General features: G+C 50.9%; 1 protein-coding gene across 2 annotated transcripts in view; it reads left to right on the forward strand.

Moving 5' to 3' along the window:
* LOC119954333 (sorting nexin-11-like) overlaps window positions 1–15,838 on the forward strand; it is a 129,257-nt gene that overhangs the window by 38,181 nt on the left and 75,238 nt on the right. The window contains exons 8-9 of one of the 2 annotated variants that reach the window (XM_038779474.1): window positions 9,345–9,437; window positions 9,599–9,704. The exons of the other annotated variant lie outside the window; for it this stretch is intronic. Of the exons in view, the coding sequence (XP_038635402.1) occupies window positions 9,345–9,437; window positions 9,599–9,689 (184 nt within the window). The 3' untranslated portion in view covers window positions 9,690–9,704. Of the gene's footprint in view, window positions 1–9,344; window positions 9,438–9,598; window positions 9,705–15,838 lie in introns of those variants that run through there. 2 annotated transcript variants of the gene reach the window in all.

A 15,838-nucleotide genomic window follows, 5' to 3' on the forward strand; every position in this document is an offset into this window, starting at 1 on the left:
CACCACTTCTCCTCCCCCCTCCTACCTCCTCACCCCCCCTCTCCTACCCTCACCCCCCCCTCTCCTACCCTCACCCCCCCCTCTCCTACCCCCTCACCCCCCTCTCCTACCCTCACCCCCCCCTTTCCATCCCCCTCATCCCCCTCTCCTACCCCCTCATCCCCCTCTCCTACCTCCTCACCCCCCCTCACCCCCTCCCGTCTCCTACCCTCTCCTACCCCCTCACCCCCTCTCCTACCTCCTCACCCCCCCCTCCTACCCCCTCACCCCCCCCCCCCCCCTCCCCCCTCCTACCCCCTCACCCCCCCCTCCTACCCCCTCACCCCCCCTCCTACCCCCCTCACCCCCTCTCCTACCCCCTCACCCCCCCACCCCCTCACCCCCCTCCTATCCCCTCCTACCCACTCACCCCCCCTCCTACCCCCTCACCCCCCCCTCCTACCCCCTCCCCCCCTCCTACCCCCTCACCCCCCCATCCCCTCACCCCCCTCCTAACCCCTCACCCCCCTCCTACCCCCCTCACCCCCCTCCTACCCCCTCACCCCCCTCCTACCTCCTCATCCCCCTCCTACCCCCTCACCCCCCTATCCCCTCACCCCCCCTCCTACCCCCTCACCCCCCTCCTACCTCCTCATCCCCCTCCTACCCCCCTCACCCCCCTCCTACCTCCTCATCCCCCTCCTACCCCCTCAACCCCCCTCACCCCCCTCCTCCCCCCTCACCCCCCATCTACCCCCTCACCCCCCTCCTACCCCCTCACCCCCCCTCCCGTCTCCTACCCCCTCATCCCCCCCGTCCTACCCCCTCACCCCCCCTCCTACCCCCTCACCCCCCTCCTACCCCCTCACCCCCCTGTCCTACCCCCTCACCCACCTCTCCTACCCCCTCACCCCCCCACCCCCCCACCTCCTCACCCCCCCTGTCCTACCCCCTCACCCCCCCGTCCTACCCCCTCACCCCCCTGTCCTACCCCCTCACCTCTGCTCTCCTACCCCCTCATCCCCCTGTCCTACCCCCTCAACCACCACCCCCCCAGCCTACACCGCCACCTCCCCCCCCCCCTTTCAGGGATCAGCTCCTCTGCTTCCGTTACAGCGCCACTGCTACATTTCAGAATGTAACCATCCTCTTTAATTGCACTGTTACTAATTCAGCCGCAGGAGGGTGTATTGCTGTATGACCTCTCAAACCTATTTTCATTACGCTCGCGTTTATAAAAAATAATTTCAAGTTAAAGTTAAACTGATGTGAATGAAGTTTCCAATAATTTTATTTGCTGTTTGGGGCACCACCTTGTGGCGGACTCTGGCATCACTGCCTGATGCTCACAGCAACAGCTCCCCTAAAGGTTGTTTCTTTGCTGTTTTAAACCATTGCAGGTTGCTAAGGATAGTTGTGTGTTTAAAAAAAACAACATTCTGTTTGAAACTTTGAGCAACAGTTTAACATTTCTGTTTGTCTTTAATCAAGTTATTAATCTGAGTGCAGAGTTGATGCACAGGTGATCAAGCAGGTACCTATCGTCTCTTTATTCATTCGCTGAATGTGGCAGTTACTGGCAAAGCCAAGCATTTAATGCCTATTCCTAATTGCCCTTGAGAAGATGCTAGTGGTCTGGCATCATGAACTGCAGCTGATGACACAAAGGTAGGAAAGTAAATTGGGAAGAGGGTGTAAGGAGGCCTCAGAGATAGGTTTCGTGAGTGGGCAAAGATATGGCAAATGGAGTAAAATGCGTGTAAATGTGAAATTATCTATTTTGGCCGGAAGAATAAAAAACAAGCTTTTTGTCTCAATGGTGATAGATTGCAGAGTTCTGAGGTGCAGAGGGATCTGGGGGTCCTTGTGCGTGAATCATGAAAGGCTGGTGTACAGTAATCAGGAAAACTAATAGAATGTTCTTGTTTATTGTGAGGGGAATTGGTTACAAATTTAGGGAGGCTATGTTTCAGTTGAACAGGGCATTGGTGAGACCACAGCTGGAATATTGTGGACAGTATCGGTCTCCTTGTTTAAGGAAAGATGCAACTGTGTTGGAAGCAGTTGAGAGAAAGTTTACGAAACTAGACAAATATCCCGACCTGGTTTGTCTTTTATGTGATCCACAGCAATGTGATCCACAGCAATGTGATCCACAGCAATGTGATCCACAGCAATGTGATCCACAGCTATGTGGTTGACTCTTAACTGCCCACTGAAATGACCTGAGAAGCCACTCAGTTGTATCAAACCACTAAAATGTCTAAAAATAATGAAACTGGACGGGGTGCCAGGCATTGACCCAGGCACTGGTAATAACACGACAAACCCAGCCCTGTCGACCCTGCAAAGTCTTCCTTACTAACAGCTGGGGCTTGTGGCAAAATTGGAAGAGGTGTCCCACAGACTAACCTGACATAGGTATACTCTGCAAAAGTGGCTCGGTTGCACCACGACTGACCGAGGTGGCCAAGTTCTCAAGAGCATAGCTGCAAGACTGGCTCTGCGGCAGATGGTGGGGGACGTGCAAGAGAAAAAACCTTTGTTGACCTCCTCACAAATCTACCTGTCACAGATGCATCTGTCCTTGATCGCAGGAGTGACCACTGCACAGTCTTTGTGGAAGCAAAGTCCCACCTTCACATTGAGGATACCCTCCAATGAATTGTGTGGCACCATCATTGTGCTGAATGGGATAGATTTCAATCAAATCTAGCAGCTCAAAACTGGGAATCCATAATTCACTTTGGGCTATCAACAGTAGCAGAATTGTATTCAAACTGTAGCCTCATGGCCTCTCTGCCATTACCATGAAGCTGGGGATGAGCCTGGTTTAAGAAAGAGTGCAGGAGACTTGCCAGGAGCAGCAACAGACATACCTAAAAATGAGGTGTCAACCTGGTGAAGCTACAACACAGGACTACTTGTGTGTCAAACAACATAAGCAACAAGTGATAAACAGAGCTCAGCGATTCCACAACCAATGGATCAGATCTAAGCCCTGCAGTCCTGCCACATCCAGCTGTGAATGGTGATGGACAATTAACCAGCTAACAGGGGGAGAAGGCTTCACAAGTATCACCATCTTCGCAATGACGGGGGAGCCCAGCATACCAGTGCAAAAGGCAAGGCTGAAGCATTCGCAACAATCTTCAGCCAGAAGTGCCGAGTGGATGATCCATCTCGGTCTCCTCCGGAAGTCCCCAGCATCACAGATGTGAGTCTTTAGCCAATTTGATTCACCCCAAATGCTATCAAAAAGCTGTTAAAGACACTGGTCACCGAAAAGGCTATGGGTCTTGACAATATTCCAGGAGTGGTGCTGAAGAATGGTGCTCCAGAACTGGCCGCACCCCTAGCTGAGCCGTTCCAGTACAGCTACAACACTGGCAACTACCCGGCAATGTGGAAAATTGGGGCTGGTTTAGCACACTGGGCTAAATCGCTGGCTTTGAAAGCAGACCAAGCAGGCCAGCAGCACGGTTCAATTCCCATACCAGCCTCCCCAAACAGGCACCGGAATGTGGCGACTAGGGGCTTTTCACAGTAACTTCATTTGAAGCCTACTTGTGACAATAAGTGATTCAAATTGATCAGGCATATCCCGTTCACAAAAAACAGGACAAATCAAATCCAGCCAATTACATCCCCCATCAGTCTACTGAACATCAGCAAAATGATGGAAGGGGTCATTATAGCACTTACTCAGAAACAACATATTCACTGACGTTCAGATTGGGTTCAGCTAAAGTCACTCAATCCTGACTTCATTACTCCCTTGGCCCAAATATGAGCTGAACTTAAAAGATGTGATGAGAGTGACTGCCCTTGACCTTAAGGCAGCATTTGACCAAGTGTAGCATCAAGGAACCCGAGCTAAACTGGAGTCAATGGGAATAAGGGACAAAACTCACCACTGATTGGAGTCATACCCAGCACAGAGGAAGATGGTTGTTGGATGTCAATCATTTCAGTCCCAAGACATCACTGAAGGTGCAGCGCGGTGGCACAGTGGTTAGCACTGCTGCCTATGGCGCTGAGGACCCGGGTTCGATCCTGACCCCAGGTCACTGTCCGTGTGGAGTTCGCACATTCTCCCGGTGTCTGCGTGGGGGGGGTGGTTTCTGCGACGGGGTGAGAGAGGTTTTTGTGATAAGGTGCGGTTGGGGATTAGGGATTATGTGGAGTTCAATCAGAATGGGGAGGTGTCGGCGGGCATTTTTTGGGAAGCACTGAAGGCAGTGGTCCGGGGAGAAATTATCTCATTTACGGTTCATGCGAATAAGGAAAGGAGGGCGGAACATGGCCATCTAGTGAGCGAGATAGTGGAGGTGGACAGGGAATATTCAAGGGTTCCCACCGTGGAGGGATTGGCGAGGAGGAGAAAGTTTCAAGGGGCAATGTGACAGGCTAACAACGGGGAGGACAGTAGGGCAACTGCGTAGGGCAAGAGGGGTGCAATACGAGTATGGGGAGAAGGCGAGCCGCATGCTGGCGCACCAGCTGCGGAGGCAGGCTGCGTCCAGGGAAATATGGAAGATCCGGACTGGAGCTGGGGATGTGGTGTCAGAGCCAGGGAAGATAAATGAGGCATTTAGAGAGTATTACCAGGGACTTTATGAGGCAGATCCAGGGGGAGAGGAGGGGGACATGGGGTGGTTTCTGGACGAGCTGGAATTTCCCCAGGTGGAGGAAGCAAAGAGGCAGGTGTTGGAGGAGCCCCTGGGGCTGAGGGAGGTGCTGGATAGTATCAGGGGTATGAAGTTGGGGAAGGCCCCTGGGCCGGATGGGTACCAGGTAGAATTTTATCAGGAATTTACGGCGGACCTGGCACCACATCTGTTGGGGGCGTTTAATGAAGCACTGGAGAAGGGGGAGTTGCCGGAGACGATGAAGCAGGCAGTAATCACACTAATCCCAAAAAAAGGGAAGGATCCGGTGGAATGTGGGTCGTACAGACCCATATCACTATTGAACACGGATGTGAAAGTATTGGCTAAGTTGTTGGCAGGGAGGATGGAGGATTATGTCCCGGGGGTGGTTGCAGAAGATCAAACAGGCTTTATGAAGGGCAGGCAGCTCGGGAGCAATATAAGACGGCTGTTGAATGTGGTGATGAATCTGTCAAGAGCTATGGTTGTGGTGGTGTCTATGGACGTGGAGAAAGCATTTGATTGGGTGGAGTGGCAGTACGTGTTCGAAGTTTTGAGAAGGTTTGGGTTTGGACTGAGATTTGTGGCATGGGTGCAGTTGCTGTATGTGGCGCCAAGAGCGAGGGTGAGGACGAATGATATGAGCTCACGAAGCTTTGACTTTCACAAGGGTACGAGGCAGGGGTGCCCGCTGTCGCCGCTGCTGTTTGCGCTGGCCATAGAGCCATTGGCGATGGCTCTCAGGGGGTCGGCAGAGTGGAGGGAGATAATGATGGGACAGAGGGAGCATCGGGTGTCGCTCTATGCTGATGACCTCTTGCTGTATGTTTCAGATCCGTTGGAGAGTATGGGAAGGATTATGGGCCTGTTGGGGAGGTTTGGAGGGTTCTATGGATACAAGCTGAATGCCGGGAAAAGCGAGGTATTCCAGGTGAATGAGCTGGCACAGCGGGCTGATTTAGGGGGGATGCCATTTACAGTAGCGAGGGATAGGTTTAAATACTTGGGGATTCAGGTAGTGAGAGAATGGACAGGGTTCCATAAGTGGAACTTAACGAAGCTGGTGGAGGAGGCCAGGGAGGATCTTAAGAGGTGGGATACACTGCACTTACCATTGGCGGGGAGGGTCCAAGTAGTGAAAATGAATTTCTGCCAAGGTTCTTTTTTTTAAAATGTTTTTATTCTCCATTTTCACATTTTCCTTCAAAATTTACACCCCACCCACAGACAGTAAACGGTAACAAATACAAAATCAGTCCCCTTAACAATAAGAACAATCCCATCCTCCCACCACCCCAAACAACGGCCCACCTGCCAATATCTGCATCCAATAAAACAAACCCGCCCACGGGGGAAACAAAAAACAAAGGAGAAAAAGCAAAAGGAGTCCGAAACCGTCTAGAGTCAACTCCCTCCCCCCCCCCCCCCCCGTCTCCCCCCCCCCCCCCCCCGTCCCCCCCCAAGACTCAATGCCATCCAACCTCTGAAAGAGTACTGTACATGATACCCAAGAGTTGTAAAGACCCCCCCCCACCCCTCTCCAACTCCTCCCCTTCACTGCCTCTTGTAAAACCCCTTCCCCCAACCTTGGTTCCTTCCCCCCAACTTTCCACCCCGGCTAGACCCCTCGGACCCTGTTCTGCCAGTCTCCGATGGCCGCAGCCCCTCCCCCCACCTCACTCCCATTCACTGGCCGGCTTAAACCGGCTAGCGTGGAGGCCCCCGCCCGGGTCCCTTTCCCCCTTGCCCAGCCGTAGGAAAGCCCAGTAATCCCCTTTTAGCACACACGCCCCGCATATCCACCAACACCCCAAAGAGCCCTCATTTCGAGTGAAAGTCCCATCACTTCCCTTGTCCAAATATATACAACATTGGTTCCTTTAGCCCATACACCCGCACGCAGTGAAACAAAAAAGAAAAAAATACAGTCATGAGATTACATCGGCACATGGCAATTTCTCAGTTCTGCCACAGTCCTTCTGCCTTCGCAAACTCCTCCGCTGCTTCCGCCGTTCCAAAATAAAAGTCCTTGAGCTTGTAAGTCACCCTCAGCTTCGCTGGATATACAATGCCGCACTGCACCGTGCTAATGTACAGTGCCCTCTTCACCCGCTTGAACGCAGCCCGCCTCCTCGCCAGCTCTACCGTAAAGTCCTGGTATACACGTATACCAGCTCCAGCCCACTGCACCACCCGCTTCTGCTTGGCCCAGCACAGGACCTTCTCCTTCACACTGTACCTACGGAAGCACAGAGTCACTACCCTTGGCGGCTCACTCGCCTTTGGTACAGGCCTCCACGACCGATGAGCCCGATCCAGTTCATATCGGGAGGGATCCTCCCCCTCCCCCAATAGTTTCACCAGCATCGTGGCAAAATACTCAGTTAGCCTCGGCCCTTCAACTCCTTTAGGCAGCCCCACAATCCTCAAATTCTGTCGCCTCGATCTGTTTTCCAGGCCTTCCATTTTCCCTTGTAGATCCTTGTTAATCTCCATCACCTTCCGCATCTCCTTCCCCATCGAGGTAAGTTGATCACTGTGCTGCAATAATGTCTCCTCCACTTCCTTCAGCGCCTCCCCTTGCTCCCGCACCTCCGCCACTGCGCTCGTCACCGCCGTCGTCACCGGGGAAATCGCCTCCTCCACCAGCACACTCAAACCCTCCCTCATCTCCTTCCTCATTGTCTCCATGCATTTTGTAAACTGCCTTTCGAATTCTGTAGCCATTACCGTAGTCATTTCTTCAGCCGTAAGCAATGCGGCCTCCCCTGGTGCTCCAGCCTCCATTTTCCTTGGTGACCCCGCGGTGACCTTTCCACTCCTGACGGACCATCAGCTGTTTTTTTATACGGCCGTTTTTTTACTCACCCTCGACATTTTCCTCTACTGTGCCTTCACTATGCCTCCTCTGTGCCTTCTCCCTGCTTTTGCCACCTCCGTGGACCCTGGGACCGGGCTTAAAGCCCCGAAAATGCTGTTCCCGAACGGGAGCCCTCCATTGTGCGCCTGCCTCCCGCCCGCCGTCACCGGAAGTCCTTCTGCCGAGGTTCTTTATATTTCAGGCTCTCCCGATCTTTATACCAAAGGCCTTTTTTCGGAAAGTGGACACAATCATCTCTGACTTTGTATGGGCGGGAAGGTGCAAAGTTCCTATCAGAGGCAGAGGCAGAGGCAGCAGGGAGGGGGGGGGGGTTGGCGTTGCCAAACTTGCTTCATTATTATTGGGCGGCCAATGTGGACAAGGTGCTGCGGTGGTGGGAAGGAGAAGGGGTAGAGTGGGTTAGGGTGGAGGAGGAATCTTGTAAGGGGTCTAGTTTGAGGGCTATGGTGACGGCAGCATTGCCAATGGCTCCAAGTAGGTATTCGGAGCCCAGTGGTGCAGTCCACGGTGAAGATATGGAATCAGCTGAGGAGGCATTTTAGGGTGGAAGGGATGTCGGTGCTAATACCGCTGTGCGAGAATCATGGGTTTGAGCCGGGGCAGGGGGGGGATGGATAGTGTATACAGGAGGTGGAGGGAAGTGGGGCTGGTCAAGGTGAGGGATTTGTATTTGGAGAAAGGGTCCTCCAGTCTGGAGGAGCTAAGGGAGAGGGTAGAGCTGCCGAGGGGTAGTGAGTTCAGGTATCTACAGGATAGGAACTTTGCACTAAAGGTCTGGAAGGGGTTCCCTAGATTGCGGGGATACACCCCGCCGGAGCGACTGCTGCTTCCGGATGTGGAAGGGGAGGGAAGAATTGGGGATATATATAAGTGGCTGGGGAGCAGGGAGGCGAGCAGGTGGTGAAGATCAAGGAGAAATGGGAAGTGGAGTTGGGAATGGAGATCAATTGAGGAGTATGGAGTGAGGCACTGCGGAGGGTAAACGGGAGCTCTCCTTGTGCAAGGATGAGCCGGATACAGTTGAAGATGGTGCACAGGGTGCATATGACTTGGGCAAGAATGAGTGAAACAAAATGAAATAAAACTTGCTTATTGTCACAAGTAGGCTTCAAATGAAGTTACTGTGAAAAGCCCCAAGTCGCCACATTTCGGTGCCTGTTCGAGGAGGCTGGTACTGGAGTGGGTTCTTTCAGGGGGTAGCAGATGAGTGTGAGAGGTGTGGGCGGGGGCCAGCGAAACATGCGCACATGTCTTGGGGTTGTGAAAAATTGGGAAGATTCTGGGCGAGAGTGTTCGCGGTTTTAGCCAGGATAGTGCGGGAGGGTGTGGACCCGGACCCTTTGGTGGCGATATTTGGGGTTTCAGAGAAGCCGGAGCTCATGGAGAGGAGGAAGGCCGATGTCTTGGCCTTCGCCTCTCTGACTGCATGGCGGTGAATTTTGCTGGAGTGGCGGCCGGCATCGCCACCGGGGGTAGCAGCTTGGCTGGGTGACCTGTACGATTTCCTGCGGTTAGAGAAGATAAAGTATGAGTTAAGGGGCTCAGTAGGGGAGTTTGAGAAAAGGTGGGGGATATTTGTGACCGTGTTTGAGGAGCTGTTCGTCGCGGTTGGGGGGGGGGGGGTTTTACATTCTGTGAAATAATTTTTTTGAAACTAGGCTCCCTTGTCAGTAAAACTGCCTTTTTCTTTGCCCCATTTCCAATATTTTGTAACCAATGAACACTAAAATGTTCAAAGAAAATGTTAAAAAAAAACATAATTTGTATTTTAATATCCAAATACATTTTCTCCTTGTTCACTTAACTTACCGTCCAGCTTTTAATTTCTGTAGACTCCAGGGCAAACCTGGCGAGTTGGCAACTCGTAGCCATGCTACCTCTGAAACCTGTGACTGCTGCTCTTTGGAATGTTGTCAGCACTTCAGGTACAATTAATTATTTTAAATATAATAATAATCTTTATTGTCACAAGTAGGCTCACATTAACACTGCAATGAAGTTACTGTGAAAAGCCCCTAGTCGCCACATTCCAGCACCTGTTCGGGTACACAGAGGGAGAATTCAGAATGTCCAATTCACCTAACAGCACGTCTTTCGGGACTTGTGGGAGGAAACCGGAGCACCCGGAGGAAACCCACTCGGACACGGGGGGAACGTGCAGACTCCGCACACAGTGACCAAAGACAGGAATCGAACCTGGGACCCTGCCACTGTGAAGCAACAGTGCTAACCACCTGTTATGTAGACACTCGTCAGCCATTTTGTGCACAGCAAGATCTCACATTCAGCAGTTACGTGAAGGGCGATATATTTTGTGTTTTGGTGAGAATGGACAGTGGAGAGGTCTGTACCTTTTTTTGAATTGTGCGAAGGACACTTAACATCCACCTGACCAGGCTTCGGGTTTACCACTAACAATGCAGCATTCTCTCAATACTGCGCTGGACTAACTGTCTGAGATTTGTGCTCTCAAGTCTTGGATTGGGGATTGAACACACAATATTCTGACTCAGGAAGAAGGCTGCTATCAACAAGAGAATGGCTGCGACAAGCAATGACTTGGTGACAAACATAGTACACGTGTGTCTTCTCATCCCTGGAGCCCAGTTTCCTCATACAAGCTATTAAGAGGGTAGAATTGGGGCTTACCTCTGATTTTAATTCACATTTACAGAACATATGTGTGCAGTGCCACCGATACTTTCTCCCTGCAGCGCACAGTCGACAGGAAGCGGCTTCAGATGTCAAACTGGCAGTGATGTTTCACAGTAGGTGAATTCCTTTTGCTGTGTACTCTGTACTTGACACAGTTGCCATGGAGATTAGGATTTCTGGCTTTTTGCCCAAGGATTGGGAGGGGGGATGGGCAAGTGGTGGTCGTGGGGGCTGCGGTTCATGTGCGATTATACAAAATAAAACGGTAAGACAAAGCAGTCCGATTTTTAGAATGGAATGGGCAGGCGGGAAATTGTAAAGATGCAACCACAGGATACACAGCGTAAATCTACAACGTTCAGCCACAATCTGAAATCATTTATTTTAAAATTCACGGTGGGGGGGGGAAGAAGAACCCCCGAGCATCTACCATTTTGAGAGAAATTTGTAACAGGCGCAAAAATAACTGCAATAAAAGATTTACGGTTCGATAACTAGGAGCAAGGAAATCAAGTGTAACCGAACTGCAAATGCTAGAAATCAGAAATAACAAAATAATTCAGGAAATGCACGTCAGATCTGAAAGACAAAAAACAGGTTAACGATTTGGGTGAAAGCCTTTCATCAGAATCTATTTTAGAAGCAAAATCGTTGGTTTTAAATGTTCATGGAATAATGAAATGCTTGCCCCAGAATACCAATTTAAAAATCCTAGAATCCTGTGTAATTGAAGTACAAATTTGAATTTATCCCATTCCTGTAAATCAGTGACCCTGATTAAAAGCCTTTCAGACCAAGGAATCCAAATGTATCTTTTCTATATAAAGGTACTTTGGCATTAGTATCCCACAGCTGTACATTTTCCAACTGGATATTTTACCCTCTGCACAGTGGCACAGTGGTTAGGACTGCTGCCTCACAGAGCAAGGGACCCATGTTCAATTCCGACCTTAGGTGACTGTCTGTGTGGACTATGCACTTTCTCCCTGTGGGTTTCTTCCGGGTGCTCCGGTTTCCTCTCACAGTCCAAAGATGGGCAGGTGAGGTGGATTGGCCATGATATATTGCCCCTTCATATCCAAAGGATAGGTGGGATTACGGGGATAGGGTGACCGATTGGGCCTAGGTTAGGGTGCTCTTTCAGAGATGCAGTGCAGACTCGATGGGCCGAATAGCCACCTTGTGTAGGGGTTTGATGATTTCATACTATCCCTGACCTCTGGAATACCTGCCCCATGAGTTCAGTTGTTAAATCCAAAGCAATAAACTATTTTCCCACTTTTCTCCTAGAGTTCAGTTTCCCTAGGTGAATGTCAGCTAATTACTCATCTGTAACTAGCAACCAGAAGGGGTGTGAAAAATAAATATTTGCATTTATGTATTGCAAAGTTCTGGCAGATGGGAGTATAAGGTGAGAAAAATGTGAAGTTGTTCATTTTGGCAGGAAGAATAAGCTTTACTTAAATGGATAACGACTGCAGAATTCCGAGGTGTTCTCATGCATGAGTCACATAAAGTTAATATGCAGGTACAGCACAGAATCAAGAGGGCCAATCAAATGCCAGACTTCATCACAGGAGGAATTTGGAATTTTGTCCACTCAACCTATCCATATTCACCTGCAAAGTTGATGTCTTCACGCCATACTTTGCTACCTATCTTTGTGTCAGCTGCAAATTTAGCTCCCATGCCTTCACTCCCCTCATCTAAGTCATTGATGTGATTTGTAAAAAGCAGAGTCTCCAGCACAGACCCTTGGGGGATTACACTCCTCACATCCTGTCAATCACAAGGATCCATTTATGCATGTAAGATTAAAGCAAATTACTGCAGATGCTGGAATCTGAAACAACATCAGAAAATACTGGGCAATCTCAGTAGGTCTGACAGCATCTGTGGAGAGAAAAGGGAGCTAACGTTTCGAGTCTGTTTTTGTGACTCATTTGCGTTGTGTTTTTTTCAAATTTAGAGTACCTAATTCATTTTTTCCAATTAAGGGGCAATTTAGCGAGGCCAATCCACCTACCCTGCACATCTTTGGGTTGTGGGGGTGATACCCACGCAAACACGGGGAGAATGTGCAAACTCCACAAGGACAGTGACCCGGGGCCGGGATTCGAACCTGGGACCTCGGGCAGTGAGGCAGCAGAGCTAACCCACTGTGCCACCGTGCTGCCCCTTTGTGACTCATTTCTAAAAAAAATAAATTTAGATTACCCAATTATTTTTCCAATTAAGGGGCAATTTAGTGCGGCCAATCCACCGACTCTGCACATTTTTGGGTTGTGGGGGCGAAACCCACACAGACACGGGGAGAATGTGCAAACTCCACACGGACAGTGACCCAGAGCCGGGATCGAACCTGGGACCTCGGCGCCGTGAGGCAGCTGCGCTAACCACGAGGCCACCGTGCTGCCCCTTTGTGACTCATTTATGCATACTGTCCATTTACTGACAGCCAGCCAATCTTCCGTCCATGTTAATATGTTATCCTTTGTACCATGAGCTTTTATTTTCCGGAAATACAAGTACATTTGGCTGGATTCTCTGATATTCAGGTTATGTCCAGATGCCAGCTTGGGAACGGTGGGGGGTCAGCAGGCACGTAGCATACAGCACCCGGCTCTAGCTGCCGATACACCTGGAGCATTGCCGGGTCCATGGGCCCACATGCGCACGGCGGCCGCCAGCAGCGGCCGCGCTGTGCAACATGGCCCCGGCCGCGCACGGACCTGACCCGCAAAATAGTGTCCCCGTTTTGGCCAGGCTCATGACCCCTGGACCACCCCTCAACAGTGCCCGCTGCCAAAGCACCCCGTGCCCTCGGATCGGCTCTCACCCGACTGGCGGTGCTGGACAGAGTCCACAGTCACCATGCCATGTTCCTGACAAAAAATAGCATGAGAGACCCACACCGTCGGGAATTCGGTCGGTCGGGGGCGGGGCATTGGGGGAAGACCTCAGGTAACGTCCTGAGGCCGTCGATACGGCGGAGTACGCCGCTTTGAAAGGGGGAGCATCGCAAAAGCGGCGCTGCCCCTGCTTTTGTCGCAAATGGAAATTCTCCAGCCGATCGCAGAATGCGATTTTTGCGTCGGAGACTAGAGAATCCTGCCCATGTCTACAGGTTTCCCTTTATCCACAGTACTCGTTACTCCTTCAAAGAACTCAAATTTGTTAACCATGGCATACTTCAGTTGTACAGGACGTTGGTGAGACCATGGGCGGAATTCTCCGCTCCCGCGTAAAATTGGGAAGGCCGTCGTGAACCCGGCCGAGTTTCACGATGGCCTCGGAGGCCGCTCCTCTCACCTTATTCACCCCCACCCGGGGGGCTAGGAGCGGCCCTCCGTAACTCTCGGCCGCCGGGCCTTGACGCTTGCGTCAAGGCGGCGCGCCGAGAATGACGTGGCCGACGCGCCTAAGTGACGTCAGCCGCGCATGCGCAGGTTGGCCGGCTCCAACCCGCGCATGTGCGGCTGTTGCCACGACGGCTGACGGCTCCAACCCGCGCATGCGCGGTTGCCGTCTTCCGCTCCGCTGCCCCGCAAGATGTGGCGGCTTGATCTTGCGGGGCGGCGGATGGAAAAGAGTGCGTCTCTTTGAGACGCTGGCCCGACGATCGGTTGGCACCGATCGCAGGCCAGTCCCCTCCCGAGCACGGCCGTGGTTCTCACTCCCCTCTCCGCTCCCCACAAGCTTCAAACCAGCTTTTGGCGCCATGTTCACGACGGCAGCGACCAGGTGTGGTTGCCGCCGTCGTGAACCGGTCAGGAACGTCAGGCCGCTCGGCCCATCCGGGTCGGAGAATCGTCGGTCGCCATGAAAAACTGCGAGCGGCAATTCTTCCGAGCGGGGGGCTGGGAGAATCGCGAGGGGTGCCAGGGGGGCGTGTCGTGAGTCACCCGGCCTTCAGGTTTTCATTAATCCTAACTGAATCACAGAATTGCACAACACAGGAGACCATTTAGTTGTGTTTTAAAGAGCTATTCAAATCGACTCAGCCCCTGCTCCTTCACCACAGCTCTGCAATTTGTTTCCTTGTTAAGTTTATATCCAGTTCCCTTTCTTGAAAGACGCTATTCCACCACCCTTTCAGGCAGTGAATTCCAGATCATTATAATTTACTACATTTAAAAACGTCTTCCTCAACTCTCCTCTGGTTTTTTCAGCAATATTTATGAAATGTTTATTCTCTTGTTACTGCCCCTCCTGTCAGTAGAACCAGTTTCTTGTCATTTACTCTTGTCAAAGCCACTCATAATTTTGAACACCTCTTTTAAATCTTTCTTTAAATTCTGTTGCTTTAAGGAGAACAATCGCAGTTTCTCTAGTCGTTCCATGAAACTGAAGTGTCTCATAGTTCATCCCTCCACATAATACAGTCTGGAAGTAAGTAGAGAAAGAGGAAAAATCTCTTAATTAAGGACTGAACCTTCAGTGAGCAGTTTACAATTGGACTTTCCAGACAACCCACTTGAAAGCCAGACTGTCTGAAATGAATCCCAGCTGCAGCTTCCCTGCCTCGCGGAGACCATCAGCTTTCTTTTAAAACAGCTTTTCCATTCCAGACAGCAACTCAACAACAAGACTTTAAGCATCTTCCATTTTTTAAGGATCCTGTGAAACTTTTCCAATTACTGTGAGAAAATGCCAGCTTCTGTGCAGGGTGACCTGTGCTCACAATAACGTTAATCGAGATGGCAGATACTCTGTGAGGACCTGCACCGCTGATCTGCAACTAACACGTCTATGGCTTTGAAGCACCTGTCTTTTCATTTTTTATTTCATCCCTCTTCCTTCTGATCCTTCCTGAGGTACAATGCCAAAGTTATGGTCGCTGCTTTACCCAAGAGGCTGTTATTTCACTGCAATGATGAGCAAATCGAAGGCACCAGCCTTTGGATGATCCATTAAACCGAGACCCCATTTGCCCTCTCCGGTGGATGTTAAATATCAATTTGCACTATTTCAGAGTAGAGCAGGGGAACTCTCCCATGACCAGACCATTATTTATCCTTCAAAAAAAAAATTATCTGGTGATAGTCACATTGTTGTTTGCGGGGTCCTGTTCTGCACAAATTGGCTGCAGCATTTCCTCAATTACCACAGTGGGTTTTTTCCAATTTGGGGCAATTTGGCGTGGCCAATCCACCTACCCTGCACATCTTTGGGTTGTGGGGGTGAGACCCACCCAGACATCAGGAGAATGTGCAAACTCCACACGGACAGTGACCCGGGGCCGGGATCGAACCCGGGTCCGCGGTGTTGTGAGGCAGCAGTGCTAACCACTGCACCACCGTACTGCCCCTAAATGACCACAATTATGACCGCCCCTCAAAAGTGTTTAATTACGTCGAGGTCCCAGGTTCGATCCCAGCCCCGGGTCACTGTCCGTGTGGAGTTTGCACATTCTCCCCGTGTTTGCGAGGATTTCATCTCCACAACCCAAAGATGTGCAGGGTAGGTGGATTGGCCACGCTGAATTGTCCCTTAATTGGAAAAATGAATTGGGTACTCTAAATTTATTTTTTAAAAGTGCTTAATTAGCAGTGAAGCCACCCTAAGGGCATGAAAGGCGCAGATTAAACCTAATGGTGTGGATTCTATTCCATCAGTTGACCCTAGATATGGGAAATGGGTAGAGTGGAAATGTATACCGCTGAAAAGA

Source organism: Scyliorhinus canicula, chromosome 19 (assembly GCF_902713615.1).
Source record: "Scyliorhinus canicula chromosome 19, sScyCan1.1, whole genome shotgun sequence".
Classification (NCBI taxonomy): domain Eukaryota; kingdom Metazoa; phylum Chordata; class Chondrichthyes; order Carcharhiniformes; family Scyliorhinidae; genus Scyliorhinus; species Scyliorhinus canicula.